Source organism: Mytilus californianus, unplaced genomic scaffold (genome assembly GCF_021869535.1).
Source record: "Mytilus californianus isolate M0D057914Y unplaced genomic scaffold, xbMytCali1.0.p SCAF_11, whole genome shotgun sequence".
Classification (NCBI taxonomy): domain Eukaryota; kingdom Metazoa; phylum Mollusca; class Bivalvia; order Mytilida; family Mytilidae; genus Mytilus; species Mytilus californianus.
The window spans coordinates 56909872-56929959 of NW_026262593.1; the positions used below are offsets into that span (position 1 = coordinate 56909872).

At 33.2% G+C, this 20088-nt stretch overlaps 1 protein-coding gene across 4 annotated transcripts in view; it reads right to left on the reverse strand.

Annotated features, from left to right (window-relative positions):
• The window catches only part of LOC127720376 (uncharacterized), a 63478-nt gene extending 47023 nt beyond the window's left edge, over positions 1 to 16455 (reverse strand). The window contains exons 1-7 of one of the 4 annotated variants that reach the window (XM_052226956.1): positions 16321 to 16455; positions 15906 to 16012; positions 13907 to 14098; positions 11441 to 11496; positions 9133 to 9295; positions 3036 to 3142; positions 1821 to 1917 (exon numbers count right to left, since the gene is read on the reverse strand). In XM_052226956.1, the coding sequence (XP_052082916.1) occupies positions 1821 to 1917; positions 3036 to 3142; positions 9133 to 9295; positions 11441 to 11496; positions 13907 to 14098; positions 15906 to 16012; positions 16321 to 16379 (781 nt within the window). In that variant the 5' untranslated portion in view covers positions 16380 to 16455. The remainder of the gene's footprint in view (positions 1 to 1820; positions 1918 to 3035; positions 3143 to 9132; positions 9296 to 11440; positions 11497 to 13906; positions 14099 to 15905; positions 16013 to 16320) is intronic. The other 3 variants (XM_052226954.1, XM_052226955.1, XM_052226953.1) reach the window with 3 other exon arrangements.
• Positions 16456 to 20088: the final 3633 nt, after the last annotated feature.

A 20088-nucleotide genomic window follows, 5' to 3' on the forward strand; every position in this document is an offset into this window, starting at 1 on the left:
TTAAAAGAAAGATACGGACAATCGAGTAATATTACACAAGCACACATGAACGCATTGCTAGACATGAAATCACCAAATGCTGATTTAGCTAGTTAATACGTCTTTTATGACCGTTTAGAGGCATCTGTACGCGGATTTCAAGCTTTAGGGCAATTGCAAGACACTAATGGCACATTACTGGTCCCAATAATTTTGAGCAGGCTTCCAGGAGAAGTAAAACAAAATCTAGCACGGGAACATGGATCAAATACTTGGATTTTATCAGATTTACTTAAATCTATTCAGAATGAGATCAATATAATCGAAGCAGGTCAGGATTACTGTATCCGACAAAGCTATTCTACCACGCCTACATGTACGTTTCTAGTTGAAACACAGTCAAATAATGCAATGAATGTAACTCTATGCCGTTCTTGCAAGAAAAAAAAGATGATACTAGCTTATGTAGTAAATCAATGGTCGATAAAAGAAGGACATATGTCCAAAGTTGAACTTACATGAATCAAAATAAAAATCATAACGAAAACGCGAACATTCTACTGAAACATCACAATCCGTAAATGTAAACATAGTAACTGATAGAGATGGAAAACACGTCGACGACACAAACATACTTCACTCATTACATAAGGCACATACCAGCGTATTATTGAAAACTGCAGATGCACCCGTTTGGTCCAATAGTAAAGGTATTGACACAAACACTCTTTTTGATTATGGTGCCCAACGCTCATTCATTAAGAAGATCTAGCATGTTCTTGTCGTACCGAAAATAGCCGTTCCATTAGAGAATCTTGTCCAAAAATTAGACTTGAAAAAAAAGTACATGTATATGCTAGGCTTGAATCTAGCGCATCCAATCATCGATGAAAATTTGTTTGAAATTGCAGGTTAAATAGGAGCAGATTATTTTTGGCAGTTTGTTGAAAACCAAACCATCCACGAAGATGGACCTAACGCAGTATCATTAAGAACAAAGCGCATAATGGTTTCGTTGACAAAACAATATAAACTGCCCCACCCAGTAAGATCCAAGAAGATGCATGTGAACAAAGTACCGTACACGACATTTGTCCGAGACGTCAAGCAAGTTTAACAGCTTGTAAACAATCCGTAATTGATTGAATCCGCCATCTAGCTTCTTTTCATTCTTTCTACGAAAATAGTGGTATTATTTCTGTACATTTCTTAATGTGCCCAAAATCATGATAAGATAACGGGTTTTGTGAAAACTAAATGAGACAAAAAATCATCGCATAGGATAAATTCAATTACGAAGCATTATCATAATTTTCCTGTTCTGCTGTGCGGTTTGGATTGTTCAAACACTAGTTTTCTGTAGCATATCTTATGGACTGTTCTAGCGATAATTTCGTTGTTTGCTTTTTCATGGTTTGATTATCCTTCACTTATGAAATACACGTAAATCTTCACGTGGAGGGAAAGAGATAAAGATGATTTATCATTAATTCATTGAAGCATGAAAATGGGGTCATGGGTTTATCACAAAGCGAAGAGATATATTAACTCTTCATGGGCTCATACTGCCACCTACCTATATCCGTAAACTAATCACGTCAATATTTGTAACATTAGCAGTTTTTAGACTCACTGATTTACCTATCATATGAATTGCAGAATACTTCGTGTGTTGCTATGTGTAGGGGTCAACACCATATCGATTGGTAAACATACTAATACCAGTAAACAAGTGGTAGAAAATATTTTTTGTTATGCTTTGTTTTATTAAATGCACAATACTTTATGACTTATATGCAGTAATAGTGAATTTTAATCACTTGACGAGTAATAATAGTTACATTCTGCCATTCGTATGAAGTAATGAATCTCATCTTCTTCATTTTCTTCATCCATGTCTCCCCTCTCGAATTTACGGAAGCCTTTCTTTGCAAGTTCCTGAAACAGCATGTTATCAATTTTAATATCAATAAATGTATTTAGATATGACGTCAAACTGAATATTGAGAGCTAATAAAATATGTATGCATTTGGTGATTACATGTATAAGAAATCCAAATTAAAATACTAAGGCCTGTTAACACCATGCGTGATCAAATTTGACACACTTCTGTTTTGATTCGAGTCACTGGTAAACAAATTAAACTTAACAAGTCATTTTGATCTGAAAATCCATTAATAATTTGTGTTCAATATTTCAGTTAACAAGTACTTTAAGATCTGTATAGTCTATATCCAGATTGTTCAGTAGCTGTTATTAACCTGTGCGGTACAACGACATACTGAATCTCTGAAAATAAATAGAATACCACTGGATTGACTGCAAGAAAATATTTGAAAAAACTTAAAATCTTAACAAGACTTAACAATTTTAGTTTCAGACTTTTCGGCTGGTGTCTTAAAAGATACAAATGACCGGTTAAGAATTGAATTCATTTGAAGTGCTATCGCGTCTTTTGTAATCATATCGACTTACGTATATTTGGCGTGTAAAATCATTAACCGAGTTGGTGTTTATTTGTTAGCATGAAACAGAAGGGAAAAAAGTAGTATTACATTTTTGCAGCTTTAGGTTGGCCTTTTGTGTACCCAAGGCAGGTGAAGGAAGTCAACTTAGGAGCGCTGTGATTTGATGTAAGGGCATACTATATATTTTTTTATTTATTAATGAATAACTGCAGTGTGTCTATTTATAACATAAACTTTGAAACCTATTAAAATATTTTCTTGAGAATTATTCGAAGAAACTTCCTAATTTTCATAAATTTGATGTAAAATGACGGTGGGCATGAATACCATAAACAAGCTCCGTTTGAAGTTGGTCATGAAACTATTCGACTTCAATTTCTAAAACATAATAATAAAGTACTAATACCACACATAACTGTTTTGTACAGGCTTTTATTATAAACAGTAGTAAATTTAGAAAATGTTAGTATTGTCGCCTATAGAAGAATAAATACTACCGTTTTCCAAGAAAAGTTATCCTAATTAAAATGTTCAAATACAATATTAAAAATTTATAAAAACAGATCTCGAAAATTAAACTTAAATACCTCAACAGTATTTTTCTCTGTTTTATAGTGTATAAAGACATCATTGGTGGAACCGCTGTGAAATAGAACTCTTTGTCCTACAACGTGACAGGGAAGTTTGGTCTTCTCTGTAAAGTTATAAACAACATATTTGTTTTATTTATGTATATTTACTAGAATGCATAAAAAATAAATGATTATATATTTCAGTACTTGTCGAAGAATACTCGCAATTTACAGATTCTTTTAAAGTACCTTTTTAAGACGCATACAATGTACATGAATAAAACGAGTATTGGCTAAAAAAACCTAAGTTTTGATATTGAAGAATCTACATCTTTGGCGAAATCATATAAATTTATTAATTTCAAGTAGAAGCACTTTGTAATTACTTTTTTCAACAAACAGAAACGGAACTAATTAAACGAGTTTTGTTCACTATTTTATCCTTAAGTGTTCGAAATGATTTTTTCTATACGGTGTACGTCTACATTGGGTTGTCTGATAAGTTTGGTTCTCAATACTTACTTTCGTTTGGTTGGGAGAGTAAAGTTAGCATAAACTGTTGTAGAAATGACAAAAAAAGCATAAAGGGTTACTGGCTAAAAAAAACAGAAAATCTATTTTAAAGACAATAATCGTGTCTTCGCTATTGGATGAATAGAAATGTAATTTTTTTATATCATGATTAGACTTGCAATGGAAGTCGTCATAACGTGTTCGACTATGTAGAACTAAACAAGATAAATGCACTGAGTTCACATCTTTTAACAGAGATAAACATTTTAAACATGTTTGTTAGTGTGAGCTTTGTGTTTTGTTTCTATCACAGCTAAATTTTATCTTAAACTTTATCGTGATAAATATTGCTATTTGAATTTCCAGTGAGAAAACAGTCATTAAATGAGTGTAGCTGTTTATGTTAGACCATACATGATAGCGTTTCAATGGTATTCTGACGATATGTTAATAATGGAATTTATTCTGTTACACCGTTCCTCAATTTATTTAGTTCGTTTGATTATATTCTTAATCTGTTCATGTGTTCCAGTTTAGGAGGATTATTCATCTTTAACCTGATAAGAACGTTAAAACATCGTATCATGGCTACCTTTCCTTTTCTCACACGTATTCATTACAGGAAAACTGCAAGGTCATTACGATCACGAGGAATATTTCGTAGAGACGTCATCTTGGACACAATTTCTGGCTAACCACAGAGTGAGTTAACTTGATAACATTGTATTTGAAGCCTTCAAATTGCTCTACACATATTTGAACATTTTTTCCGTGAAATACGAGAAATTTAACTGCTCTTAAAAGTACAACATTTTCTTGCATTCAATGGACTGTGCTATCAATTATATATGACTTTTCGTTATCATAACATTAATTCAACACATCGTAAAATTGTATTTTATTTGTATATCAGCTTTTTACCATTTGTTAGATTTGTTCTTGATTAAAGTATCAGCAACTGATAGTCTTTTCTGCTTGAGCCCAATCGTCGGTTATACTTAATGGTCAGGCCATTACAGTAAAAGTCTACAACTTGCCTGTTGTGTCTCACAGATAACGCAACTCCACGTCAGTTCCACAGCTACAACCTGCCTGTTCAGCCCTGCAATGACGCGTCATCCCTTGACGTACTGTAAATTGACAACAACTTGTCTACACATCTCCTGAACAGGAAATACAACGGAGCATCGTTCGTAGCTGTTACCTTGACACTACGCAACAAAGCTTGTGTGTCCTAGGCAGCAAACCAACAACGTTGAACAAACATTGCCTACAGTTAGTTGATTTACATCATGGATCCCAGTCACGCGTAACAGTAAGAAGAGGTTTAGCCCCCAGATGGAGATGTCCCTTAAGAACTAGTAGTAAATCCGTCTAATACCATACATTTAAATGAAAATGCCGAGACTAGGCGAGAACGTGAACTTACCGAAAAGGGACAGGGAGCTTTAACAGAGAAACGTGACAATTCTATCATGACTTAGAGGCCCTATGGTCAGACCTAGAATCCCAGTTATTGGAAATGACCACGCCTCCTAACGACCTCCAGCAATTGCTAACAGCACAACATAAAATTGTACAAGCCTGTACTCGATATCGCAGGCTCACAGACGAGTACTTGTAATTTCTAAAAAATACAAGAACGTTAGACAGTCTTAAAGACATTGATACGTGTAAACTTCCGACAGATATCCGAATGTCTAAAGTTGACCTGGCAATTGAAACCTTACACGATCATCGCCTCACCCTGACAAAAGCTAAATCTACAAAAACCAAAACCACGCACAGTGGGAGCTCAAACGTTTCTGACATGTCGAGCCTAGCACGGATAAAACTTGTCAAGGCAGAGTCTGCTAAATCAAAGATAGCCTTTGCCGGGCAACAAGCTGCTCTCCTTAAGCAGGAAGCCGTATTAGAGGAACGGGCCATATATAGACAAACAGAAATCAAGGCCGAAATAGAACAAGAAGCCATCCAAGTAAAAAAAAAGCGGCCGTTCGTAGGAAAACCCAAATGGAACAGGAAGCCACACATGCAGTCCGAGAAATGCCGAACTTAAGGCTGCTGTGAACATTCTCGAAGCACTTGGAGAAGCTGCAGCCGCAGAAGCCGAGGCCCGTGTCCTAGAATATGACGACAGCCAAGCGTTGGACGATCTTCCAAAAGAAACGGAAGACCCGCTCCAACGTGTGCAAGATTTCGTAAATAAATACCCTGTACCGACTGCCGTACTTGAAGCAACAGGCCCTCAAAGAAAAACACAAACTCCTGTTAAGACTGAGCTTAGTCATGAAGCAACAGACTTCGTGCTATCCGTGGTATTGAACTTGCGGTCACAGACACCTGCTGTCTTGCCTACCGATACCAAGTCACCGGAAGTTACTTTTATCCAAGATCTTGGAATAGTAACCGGCATACAAAAACTAGGCTTTTCAGAGGAGATCCTTGCTGAACACCAAAAACAGGAGTTGCAGGTTGCACTTTGTAAATACAGCTGTTTCTCAAACCACGCCTCGTTTGGGGAGATACAGAATATTCATAGATAATTAATTTTGTTTTACAAACTGGATCCCAGTTTTGATCTCTATGTTTCATCTCATAGAGACATAACTTGGGAATGTTACCAGTAAATATAAATATACATATTGTTTATATTATCCTACTGTTAAGGTAGGGGTAGTTAAGAAATTTAGTGTTAGTTTAAACTCTTAGAGGTTCGGGGCATATAAACGTTGAAAATATGCCGCACAGCCGTAAATTTTGACCTTTGAAAAAAATAGTAGTGCATATGAACTTTCCATTCTAGGATATGATTTTTTTCAAAGCTTCATAGTAAAAGTGATACAGTTTTAGCCGTAAAAGGAGTTCCTAAGGAAAATTGCATTGTCAATATTTACAGAAATGCAACCTATATTGGGTGAAAAAAGAGAACATACAGAATTTATCCAAATTTGATTGATCTCACAGATTTTAATGAAATTAACTCGAATATGAAGTTTTATAAATATTTCATGAAGATTGAGAAAATCCTGGGCCTTATCTATGATGACTCAACATAAATTCACAGTTTACAGTATGCATAGTTTACTTAAAGCCCTGAATGCAAAATAAATTCATAATATATGCATATTTGTTAGTTAAATTGTTGAGAAGTGCTTATTTTTACTCTTCGCAGTCATTGAAACTCATAGATCCTTCCTGAAAATTATTGGTGGGTGTTTTTGTCCTGTCGATAACCCAAAAAGTAAGCCGTAACACCTAAATCTGCTTTTTTGTCACCGCGGCATAAACAATACAAGCTAGAAATACATAATTATCTCAACAAATATACATTAGTGTGTTCTATCCTGAATATGTACTAAATATTTCATATTAGTAGAAACAGCAAAATAATTGAGGAAATTTGAGGCCCCAGAGGAAAAAAAACAGAGAAAATTGCCTACCCCCTGGGTCATAAAACCAATAATTTAACTTGTAAATGCTATGATTTTATGATTTTAAAGGTCTTTATATAGAAAACAATAACTGTGCTTGGAAATTATGCAAAAATCAGATGTAAGCAGTCATTTCTATAAATTTTAAGTGAATTTATACATCAGACTTGTATCTGCATACATACAACTATTGCAAATATGGCTTTGTTTAAACACTTCTAGTTCATATAATAGCTAAATTATGTCAGATATATGGTTAGAGATGATACTGTTGTGACAAGAATTCTTAAATGGCCATTTGAGGCAGAAATTGTGAACTTTCATTGACAAATAGGCATACAGTAAGATGTGGACTGGAGACAGATGCAGGATTGGGTACTTTATATAATCTTGAATGTTGGAATGATTGACTGCTTAACATTACATTTACAGTATTCTGAAATGCTTTCAATTTGTTATCAGAACAGTTTTAAACAAATTCTAGGCATTTCATGTCAGAAAACATGCAAATAGGGTAAGCTGGCAATAATTAAAGTCTTGTTTTCAAATTCTTTAAAAAACTGAAACTGGGGAGGGGGTATAAAATGTACAGTAAAAGAAAACTTAGAGTATATGCAGTAATTTCTATAAGGCTATAAATCTGATAAATAAGTATAAATGTGAGAAAAAGTGTTTTTTGAGAGTTTTCTATTTGAATAAATGTTTGTATAGGTTGCACATTGTAAATACAGTTGTTTCTCAAACCACGCCTCTTTTGGGGAGATATAGAATATTCATAGAAAATTAATTTTGTTTACCAACTGGATCCCAGTTATGATCTCTGTGTTTCATCTCATAGAGACATAACTTGGGAATTTTACCAGTAAATATACATATACATATTGTTTATATTTAAATCTGTGGTAATCCTACTGTTAAGGTAGGGGTAGTTAAGAAATTTAGTGTTAGTTTAAACTCTTAGAAGTTCGGGGCATATAAACGTTGAAAATATGCCGCACAGCCCTATATTTTGACCTTTGAAAAAAATAGTAGTGCATATGATCTTTCCATTCTAGGATATGATTTTTTTCAAAACTTCATAGTAAAAGTGGTACAGTTTTAGCCGTAAAAGGAGTTCCTATGGGAAATTGCATTGTCAATATTTACAGAAATGCAACCTGCAGAAGAGATCCCTGTTGCATACCAGCAACAAATCAATACTACGTCGGAGATAACCAGATTTCTCCTACGCAAGGACCTGCTGTTCTCCCGGCTAACAAGCTTTAATGACCGGGCAGAATCCTTCCATACATAGAAAGCCAGCTTTTAAAACGTCATAGACAAATTACAAGTTTCGGATGCGATATATATAAACATTTCGTATTTGGTTCGAGCTTCTTATTATTCTTCATACGCAAATTATTACTTCTTTTTTTTTGTGAATTGCTAACGTTGTCTGCTTTTGTAAAGTTCCATTAACGTGTTTGATAGAACCATCTTAACTCCCATAGAAAAAATTGTGCTCCTTTTGCAGTCGACATGTTATTTAAAATGTTTAAAAAAACAGCTGACATTATTTTTAAACACCACGTTCCGCGTTCAAAATGAGGTCCCTTTTAAAGTTTTTTTTTTGCAGCAAACTTGTTCATCTATTCGTTTCAAAAGAAGCTGACAGTATCCTTGAACTTCTAATTCCGCTTTAAAAAATTAGATCCGCTTTAAAGTGTTATGATTATATTGATAAATTCATTTTCAATTTAAACAGAAATGAGCATGCCGTAGTTTGTTTGCTTTATGATATGATGTTTATATGACATGCATTGATGGTTGAAATCTCCAATATCAGAGAAAAAGCGGTGATCAACAATTGTTTCATTTTGAACTTTCTGTTTCTATGTAGCAACATTACACGATTATATACATTTCGAGAATTTATCGGTTAAAATGATTCATTTTTGTTATTCCGATAATATCGAAAGATGCATTTGCTGATCCTTGTTTTGTGCATTCTTTTGTTCGGTAATGTGTTTTTTTCTTCTTTTGGGTAAATTGTTGAATGTCTCTCCAAAACGTATCAATGGAAAGTGCGCCATTTTTATAGTTCGGCAAATATTGAGTTGACATATATACATGTTTAGCTGATAAATCGTAATCATTACTAATGTTAAAACAATAGATATACTAACTTGCAAAATCAAGTACTTCTTCCATAAGTATCATGTTGTCATTGTTATCGCCTTTTTCCTCTTTTTTGTCTACATCTGTATGATTTGCAAATATCAGATACAAGCTTGGTTTAAATATGTCTTTCTTGACTTGCTGGATATTACGCCATATATCAACCTGAATCTATATGCATTTGTTAAATTCACTAATGATAGCATAATAGCATTTAATCATATGCTTTCCTAAGCCTTTACACAAATAGTAGCCATTCTTACGTTACAAATATTGAGAATAATAGTTCAATAGTGTTTCATACGAACAAAAAAGAAACGCCAAAGAGGACACAAAGAATGGTTGGTTAGGAACTACTGATATATAAAACTATATTTTTTTTGTCGTACATTCTGACAAAAATAATGATATAAAGCCAGCAAAGGAGTAGCTGTGTTACGTTCTATGATATATCCATCATCATTAGCCATTTTTGCTTCAGTATGAATACAATGATATCATGTTATGTCATAGGCAACCTTTGATTACATATAAGAACGCACAAGTAACCGGAATTCAATAAAAACATGAACAGTCAAACAACGGGCAAAGAGCAAGGCACTTCTGATCTGAGGAGCAGTATTTATGCCCTCCTTATTCAATTTCATACATAAAATCAAATCGTTTCGCTCGTGTATGTAACAACGTTTTTTAATTTAACGAAAGAAATCTCTGTATTACTACAAAATTATTACAACTGGGTTATAAAACTGGTTAAAACATCTACTAACTTGTATCATCGGTACAAGGACATCATTCGTAAATATAAATCAACATGCAGACATCTTATACGTTCAAGCATTTCACGTCCAATATTTTATGGTCACGTTCTATAGAAAGCACAAAAATGTCGGCATTCCACTCAAAAGCTAATCAAAACCTTTAAACATACTTTTTCAGAAGGGATATAGTTACGATACTGTTGTCAGGTCATACAAGATGACACAATATTAATTCACTCATAGGGTCTTTGCATCGGAAATAAACACATTTATTCTAAAACCGGATGTTGGCATGATACGGGTTATGTTCTTCTCATATATTTTATGATGGTGTGATACCAAACCCCTTACGGGAAAGATGGTGCTTGATTTTCATATGATTAAGACACAATCTTTAAATCAGTTTAATTGAGGTCTGGAGCTGGCATGTCAGTTACTGCTAGTATTCCTTTGTTAATCTATTCATTATTGTCATTTTGCCTAGTTTCTTTTGTTACCTTTTCTGACATCGGACTTGGACTTCTTTTATATTGAGTTTTACTGTGCGTATTTCTGTGTGTGTGTGTGTGTTTTTTTTTCTTTCTACATTGGCTAGAGGTATAAGGAGAGGGTTGATATTTCACAAAACATGTTTAACCCCGCCGCTTTTTTTCGACTATCCCAAATAAAGGCAACAGTAGTATACAACTGTTCGAAACTCTTCAATCGATAGAGATAAAAACAAATCTGGGTTACAAACTAAAACTGAGGGAAACGCATCAAATATAAGAGGAGAACAACGACACAACAAAAACACAACATTAAAATGTAACACACACAGAAACGAACTATAATATAACAATGGCCATTTTCCTGACTTGGTACAGGACATTTTAAGAAAAAAATGGTTGGTTGAACCTTGTTTTGTGGCATGCCAAACCTCCCGCTTTTATGGCAACGTCAAACACAAAACCAAAACGACAACATCACATGACAGGACCACAATACAAATAAATGGGAGAACATATAGGACAAAGAAAAACACGAATAGTAGCTAACAAAAGGTACTAGGCTTAAAATTCAATACGCTAGACGTGCGTTTCGTCCACACAAGACCAACCAGTGACGCTCAGATATCAGGATCCTCGGGCCATTGTTAGTCTGCTAGGTTTTTAAATTTTAGTTCTTTTATATGTTTTGGAGTTTAGAGTGACGTCCATTTTTACTGAACTAGTACACATTTTTATTTAGGGGCCAGCTGAAGCCCGCCTCCGGGTTCGAGATTTTCTGTGTTGAATACCCATTGGTGGCCTTGGACTGTTTTTTTTTCTCTGTGGTCAGGTTTTTGTCTCTTTGACACATTTCCCATTTCCGTTCTCAATTTTAAATTTCTAAATTTGAAACAACATTCAACATGGTAAAAAAGGTGCATGAACATTCACTCATATATATATATATATATGTATATCACAATTCCCATTTAATGGAAGTATAACAATAATTTACTTTCACTTTTAATTTTTTTATCTCAACACTCTTTTTTTCAAACACAAGAATCAATTATCAGAAAGATTACCTTTGTTGTAAATTGATTGGCAAATACAAAATTTACTGCAAAGTAGCCCTGGGAGTCTACAAATATATAAGAAAATAACCATTTAATATAATTGTCAAAACACACACATTAAAATGATGTTAAATGATATATAACATACTACTGAAGTGACATTAACCATACAATTAAATGTTGTATGAACCTATCTAACACACGGCTGAATCATATACCATTCGAAAGCATATCATCTGTATTATCTTCTTCGCCAGTTCGTCGACTATTCGTAAATTTCTATTTCTGTCAAAGCATGGCCAACGGTTGCAATTATGTTATGTTTAAAGATACATGAACATGATGAAAGATGTCAGCATTATTATATATAATGTTTTCAAAATAATAAATAATGATGTATATAAAAAAAAATTGTAGAACATACATTAATAGTCCCTCATCATACAACATACATACTATAAAATGTAAATGACGTAAACTTTAGTAAATAAAACTATTCCCATAAAACTACAGTGAGCATGAAAAAAATGTCCGAAAACCAAAATCATTCATGTGGTATAAGTGTTAATCATATAAAACCTAATACAAGATCTGGTATATATTTCGCACAATTTAATTAGTTTCAATTACAATACTACAAACGCAATTGGCTTTTTTACTCTCACAGATACAGTTAAGTTTGCCTCATATCTTGACGTACATTTAGAAATAACTATGATGAATGATTGAGAAAAAACAACTTAATAAACCAAAGGGATTATTATAGTTTTCTAATAGTGAGCTTTCCGTTTTTATGTAGCATAATTCCTGCAGCGCCAATATTTGAATCATATATGTCCCGATGATTCGGTTTCGATAGCTGGGGTTCATTTCATGAAGTCATCAAAAGATTGCTGGTTACAAGGAAGCTGTTCAACCAAGTGTTCTAAATGGTTAAGCTGTGATCAGCTTTTCGAAATTCCTAGAAGGCTATATGGATGCCATCACGATTTGTTTGATCGGTTTAAAACATCTGACTCACAGATGACCTCGGAAATTATTCTATCATCATAACTGTAATCGCATTATGAGACTTATCACAAAATTTGTACATATCATGCGCATCATCTGTTCACATTTCGGCTGTACCTACAACTACCTCCGTCGCGGGGTTTGTGAAAGTGAGAGTTTTTGTGTTTTTGTAATGTTTTGAGGACTCAATTCTCTTTTTTGTCGTCTTGCGTTGGTGGCATTGTCAGTTTCTTTTCGAGTTCGGTGATGTAGAATGCTCCTATAAGCTGTCTCTTTTCCGAAACGAATAAATTATGCAAAACTCGGATCAATTTCGGATTGAAAATTATATTTGATAAATAGAACAATGCGAAATATAAATTAAGATTAAGTACTGTCAAAAAAAAATTAAAATATAATTTCTTGATGGAATGTGTTATATGGGACTGTGGGGGAGGGGAGCAGGTGGGGGGGGGGGGGGGGGGGGGGCTGTAAAAGTAGGCATGGGTGGTAAAGGGGTTTACAAAAGTGGTGATCAGTAACACAGAGGTAAAACGTAGTGATCGTGGGTAGGGGTGGGTGAGGTGCGAAGGAAAAAAAGTGGGAATGGCGAAAAAAAATAACAAAAAAACGAGATTTGTTACGCTCTCTTAAAATATAGTGATGAAGTATCTGTGTCACAGATGAATATGTTTTAACAGGTAGAGCAAATGCATACTTTCCTTCGTACATTTTGTGAGAATGCTTTATATATAACGTTTTATAACAAATTATTTTTGATCGAAGGATGTGACCGATGTTTTTTAGAGGGGAAAAACACCTAAACAAATATAACTGGAGAGATAGATACTCATTTGTAAAATATTGTGCTTTTGACATGTTTAAAGCTCTCAGCATTGACCAAAAAAAAAAAGTAAAAAGAATTTTTTTGTAGTTTTAACTTATTACCCACCATATTTTAGATCGTGCATGTTGGTTTGAATATGATATTGCATTGTCCATATTAGAGAACTGTTTTTAGAAGGTTAGGTCTCAGAGACTTGCTCTTTTATAAATTTAGAAAATATGACTCTCAGTCATTGTATAAAAGTCTCATTATATTAGTTTGTTAATTAAGCTTAACTTGTACTGAGTTTTCCGAAAGAAATGGATAAAACATATTCCAAAATATCGACCATGGCGGAAACGCGATTTTTAACAGAATCGTTAAGAAATCTTTCCGCACAATAATTCAATCTACGAATTGGTTGTTGACAGCGATACATTTAATGGTTGAAAGAAGCGTCACCGGTGTCATTCAAAGTCATGTATTGATGATCTGAATTGACAGTCGGTGTTGACTTGACGATGCATTCAGAGTAATGTTCTCATTCAATGAAATTGTATGTAAAAATCTATTCTTATGGGTCAATATATGTGTTTTTTTTTTAATTTAATTTTTTATTAGATTAATTGCATCATTCAATAACATAATTAAATGTGTACCTCTTCCTAAAGCAGGCAGGTGAGCATAGTAATAGTAAAAAACCCCTCCCCTGACATATTTTAGATCCAGAATCCGATGTGAACTTTTTGATTCATCCTTGTCCCACATAACTTCCACTTCGCTTCGACCTGTGTCTACCTTACAGTCGCCAATGTCTATGACGGTGCCTGGTTTTTCATCTGTTATAGAAACTACAAATGTTAATGTAACAGCATATGGTTCTGAGTCGGTATTACAATGATACATGTTAAAAATAATCATACACACACTTTGCAAGTATGGTTGATTACAATTATTTTGTTGTATCTTCGGTTCTATTATTTTACCATAACGTGTGGTTATATCGTTTATTTTTTATCTTTTCTTACCAAATTCGTTCAATTCAATATTTTTGATTTTTTATTTAGAAATAACCTTTATTATTTAACCTGAAAATGTGGCGTACATTTGGAAATATATTAAAAAATACACAAAGCCATACCAATACCATGAACATCATATAAACTATTTTCCGTCTACATACAAAGGCTTTTCATTTAACCATGTCGTGTTTCTTTTCATTTAACCATGTGGTAGGAAAAAATATTCAACCAATTGTTAAATGGAAACAAATCTACTCACATGCCATGGATTATTCCTTTATTTGTTTTACCTGATAATTACCAACCAATTCTTCCCAATTATACTTGTATGTGACAGATACATCAACAATTAAACAAAAGGAGGGAAATGTAACAAATATATTGAACGTTGATAATCGAGATATTTCATTTTATTTGGCAATGTCTTGACTGGTATAAGGGAAGTTATATCCAAATGACTGTGTTTTTCATCTGGTAAATATGCATGTTAGTGTTGTCAAATCGAACATGTATACATCACTGGTAACTCGAATAATATTTTACCAGTTAGCCGGTTATACAGTTGATGTTCAGATTCAATGTTGACAGTACTTTATCAATACATGGTTAAATGATACGATGTATCAAAGTTTGTCATGACATTCTTACGTTGATCTCTCTGTTTTGCTTATTTCCGCGTGTTACTGTTAGTGTATACACCAACATTTGCTTTTAACAATTCTTTTTAATCAGCATTTCGTTGAATGCATAGGTATAATATATGGATGATTGACATTTCAAATTGTATGTCCACTCAATGTTAAGTTACAGCGAAATAAAGAATCAAATCGTAAACATTGATTAGCTTACAATTGTTTAACGTCGTTTATTTCATACATTTATTCCATGCTAATTATGAGTTTTTATTTTCCCACAAACTAATAATAGTATGTTTTTGAGTTAATTAATTTTGTTACATTTGAAATGTTTCCAGTTTTAATCGAGTAACTAGTAAGTAAAATTAAATAATTGATTGTATTTATTATCAGGATGATCGTTTTAACATTGTACATAACTATTTATGATTTTAATACACATTTATATCAAATTAAAAAAATTCCAGTTAAGATTTTTCATATATGATATTAGGTACTTCAGACGATTAATCTATCAACCGGTATACACTTAGCAACTCTAATCAAACTTTACAATCTCAATTACTAATTGAAATTTAATATTACTAGTAATTTGCGTCTCATAATGAAACAAAAACCTTTTTATTTCAAAGAGCAACGTTTTTTTTTTTTTTTTTTTTTATAAGGACCTGATTGTCGATAGTTGTAAGCAGTTCATCTTCAGTATCACTTAATACACAATCTATTTTTAAGATACACTACATCCAATTATGGATGATGATCAGCTGATATTACAAGGATATTTTGGTTCGTACAACAGCAGAAAAAATATCTTGTGTTAATTTTCCTCTGGGTGACGTTAAATTGTCAAAATATAAAGCAAAAAATAAAAAAATTTAAAAGAATTTAAATTGTAAAAATATTAAGAATCAAATCTAGATACGTCCAATTATAATATTACAATTAAATGCCTGCTGAATCGGCTTATCGGCAATATCTTTTTATTATAGAATTGAAATTACCGCTTTTTTCTGGAGCTACTTCAACAACCGTTGCATCTTTAAATATACCGTAGGATTGTCTTTTTACTGCTGACCTTGGCTGTTCTCTTGATGTCTGCATATTTTCTCTAAAGAAGTTAAGCATTTAATTGATGATTCAGCAGAACACGTTATTTTGGTTTTTGCAATGACAAAAAACATGTTAGTAGTGTAATCAATTTATTTTTAGATAGATACTTGGTCAAAATTCATTAATGCCAATATTTTAATAGTATATTTACTTAAAACTCGCATCGCAAGACTGTAAGAAGAACCTTATCTAAATGTTATATGGAAATAAAGAAATCATGCTTCAAATAAGTATTCCTTATAAATGCAGAATCTAAAATCATTAAAAATGCTTATGAACTCCTGCAACTCATGACAAGACTCTCACCTCACATTTGCAGAAACTATTCTTTGAAATATATGACCCAGATCGTGTTTGTCGGACATGTAGCAAATATTACACAAATCAAAATCATGACACGTATTACATTTCCATCGGATACCACGTATATACTCTTTAGTCGGGCAACAATAACAAATATAACCCTCGTGAGAAACTCCTGTTAAAAAAATGAAGCACTAAGCATTCGATTTAGGCTATCTAAGTTAAAAATAATAAACAGTTACATGTTCATACTTGTAGTTATGAAATATTCGCTACTAATTCATGTTTTAAACCGATAATGCATTCAAGGATAATAACGAATATAAAGCTATTTAAATAAGCGTAAAGTGTCTTGGAAAAGAAAAGCATCTTGATTAACTAGCTAGGTTCTAAATAATATAGGCGACCATTTACGCATATTAAGTAATCTTAATGCTTGGATATATATAATGTTTCATAAAGTAGGCGATTTCGTAACAACAAATCAAATAAAACGTTGACTTATTTCTTTTATTAATACACACATTTGATAAGGAAGTTTCACTGTATTTTTATAATTTTTATTAAATCGTTTAACGTATTTAATCGGAACTACTTTTTTCATTTTTTAAGATTAAACATGTCCACATATATTGCTTTATATGTATAGTTTTGAGTTTTCATGATCCAACCGGTTGTTGATTAGGTTTTACTTTTATGTTGGCATTGCACACGGTCATGCGTTTCCAAAAATAGTTTTGACGTCTTTCGACTCAATCCCTTGAATGTATACTGATTGATACTCTAGTCTGGAAGAACATGGTTTATTTATTATATGTTCTAATATTAATTAACTTTGAACTAGCTTTCAGTAGCTGCGATTACTCGTATATCGATGTTGCATTTTGAATTTTCTTGTGTGTTTTTTTCCATATCTTTCGAGTTAAGTCATGATCCAGTTTGCTCATATGTTGTTTCAAAACCGTACTTAGTGAGGGGTTGATCGCTGCAAAACATATAAAACAACTCTACATTCTAAATGAATACGTCCCAAAAAAAGGAGCCTGTTATTAAATGATGGTCGATGGTTCTTGTTTTTCGTAAATTGATTGTAATGAATTAGTCCGTTTAATTTCCACTTTGCAATTTTGTTATCTTTAAACTCATAGTACCGCAGTCCAATTTGTGTACTGGAAGATTGTAACAATAGTGTAGGCTATTTATTAACAGATCACACGACAATGAAGTCGCACGTTGATAAAAACTGCGACTTTGAAATAATGTGTCGCATTACGAGTATTTATCCTAAAAGAAAAATGTTGAAATTAAAGCTACGTATTATTTGTCGAAGGAAAATTGCATAGTTTAGGGAAAATGATGCAAATATTGATACAAACATGTACAACTTGCAGTGTTCTAGTAAGCTATACAAGACCCCGTTGTGACAAAATGTGAAAAAAAATATATATATATTGTCATTTTTTAACACGGAATTATCATATCAAAACGACATATACTTGATATTCCAATTTGGTTAAAAGTAAAAAAAAAAAATAATAATGTGTTCCGCGAGTTACTGTTTAGGAAGGACATCACATTATCCATGTGTTCATTTGTATATGCTCAAAAAGCTAAATTTATACATGCTATTAAGAAGTAAGTTACATTTGTCAAATAACAGTACCTGATGGTCCGTTGTCAAACAGTCGTAAACAATTACTTGACAAACTGTAATCCTCTATATTACCATTATCCCATTGTACTTTTACATCATGTTTAAGTGTTAACATGTCGACTTTTGACATCCTCTTTCTGTGTTTGGTTTTTACTGATTCTTCTTGTGATGTTATATTTTCATTTCCTCTGAAATCTCCAACCTTAAGGAAATAATAGTCATTGCATATTATTCATTGGGAATTAGCAGTATTGATGGAATTCATCATGACAGACAGTTTTACCTATCTCTTTCATAACAAAAACAATCAACTGAGATATGTCCCGCCCGTTAAAAATGTAACAGAGAGGCAAACGATGCATAAGGAATATTCAATCTTATAAATCATAAATGAACTGACAACAAGACTCGAACCCCAACAAAAACCAGAGATGATATCAGGGGCCCCGCAAGAGTCATATCCAGAACCACACGTGGTATCCGTCGTGTTACTCGTGAAAGTACGAACCTGTTGATAGGTCTCAATCGGTAGGTCACGTTCGAGAAAAGAGAAGGGGATAGCGGAAACGATGATAAGAACATGTTCATTGTCATCGGTGAATCATTTATTCCAAAGCGGTCAACCATTGCGACTCGTGATACCGGCCGTCAGGTTTTCGAAGGTATTATTTCAACTTCATCACATCGAACCCTTGTATTAAAAACAACCTTGTATGCGGCAACCTTTTATTAAGAATATAGTGTTAGGAAAAGCAAGCTAAATATATGGAATATCGTTTCAACTAGGAGATATATATTCCATGTGAATGCATGTCAAGTTCAATGCATCTTCAGGACGAGAACAATGTTAATGTCATAAAAAAAACTGTTTTCAACTATATACGATACACTGAGCTAGTCACTATTTGCTTTACCTCAAAAAAATTTCGCGTGGGAGGTAAAGACGTAGCGAATACCAATTTTAAAGTATGGCTTGACAGAATGACCTCCTGAATACTTCGAAAGATTAAACATAGAAACAAAGACATAAACTAACGAACAACGCTTGATCGAGACGTAGCCTACGTAAAACATGCACACAATATTGTATGGTTGAATCAGTTTTATGCTTCTACAAAGCTATTCGCATGCTATGATTGACCACATGAAGTAAAAGGCCAAAGTACGATAAGGGGCGTTTTTGGCTCCCTCCTCCAAATAATTTCATATTAATATCGTTGATGGTCTTGGTATAGAAACTTGAAAAAACAATGATTGTATTGTGTTCCGGTGGAAGGAATGTTGCCTAGCAATGGTTTTTATTAAATATTAAAAATTATCACATATTAACTGCTTTATCAGCACAAATTATATCAATTCCAAAAATTATAGTTTATGCCACGTCACTTTCAATTTGAAAGAAAATCGGAGGCCGTTCTCTAGAACCGGTTTCACAAAAAAACTTACGACTTAGATTGATCGTAAGTCACGAACAATTCAGTATACTTACAATCAATCTGAGTCGTAAGTTTCCTTGTGAAACCGACTCCTAATACTTATCGTACCTTATCCTTTAATTACACAATACAAAACCTGCACATGCTAGTATCAGGATGACCACTAACCTGAACAAAAAATTAAAAAAGACATACACATAGTTATATTTATATCTGGGACAAATGTGAGCTCTACTACAAGAAGCAATTGGCTTGATTAAATCTTACATGTGTTACTGTTCCTAAATATCCTAGTCCACCATCACAGTTGTTATTGTCATCCCATCCAGGACCTCTTACAACTCTTGCACCTTTCTGTACATTTTCTGTATTACAAATAACACCGAAAAGTATTACATTTGTGCATATTCACGTAATTATATATATATTATATAGAGAGAAAAAGTATATTTTAACAAAACGCATTTGATTAGCAGGTCGAACAACAAATGTTCTTAAACCCCGCTGACTGCCATTGGCGATTGCCAAATAAACGGATCACCGATGTAATAAATGGATCTTAATTTTAAAATTAATACTAAACAGAAAACAATAAACTTGCGGAAAAGATGATATACCGCAAACAAAAGGTGCAAAGGTTTTGCACACCATATCCGGATTTCGACAAATAATGTCTCTTCA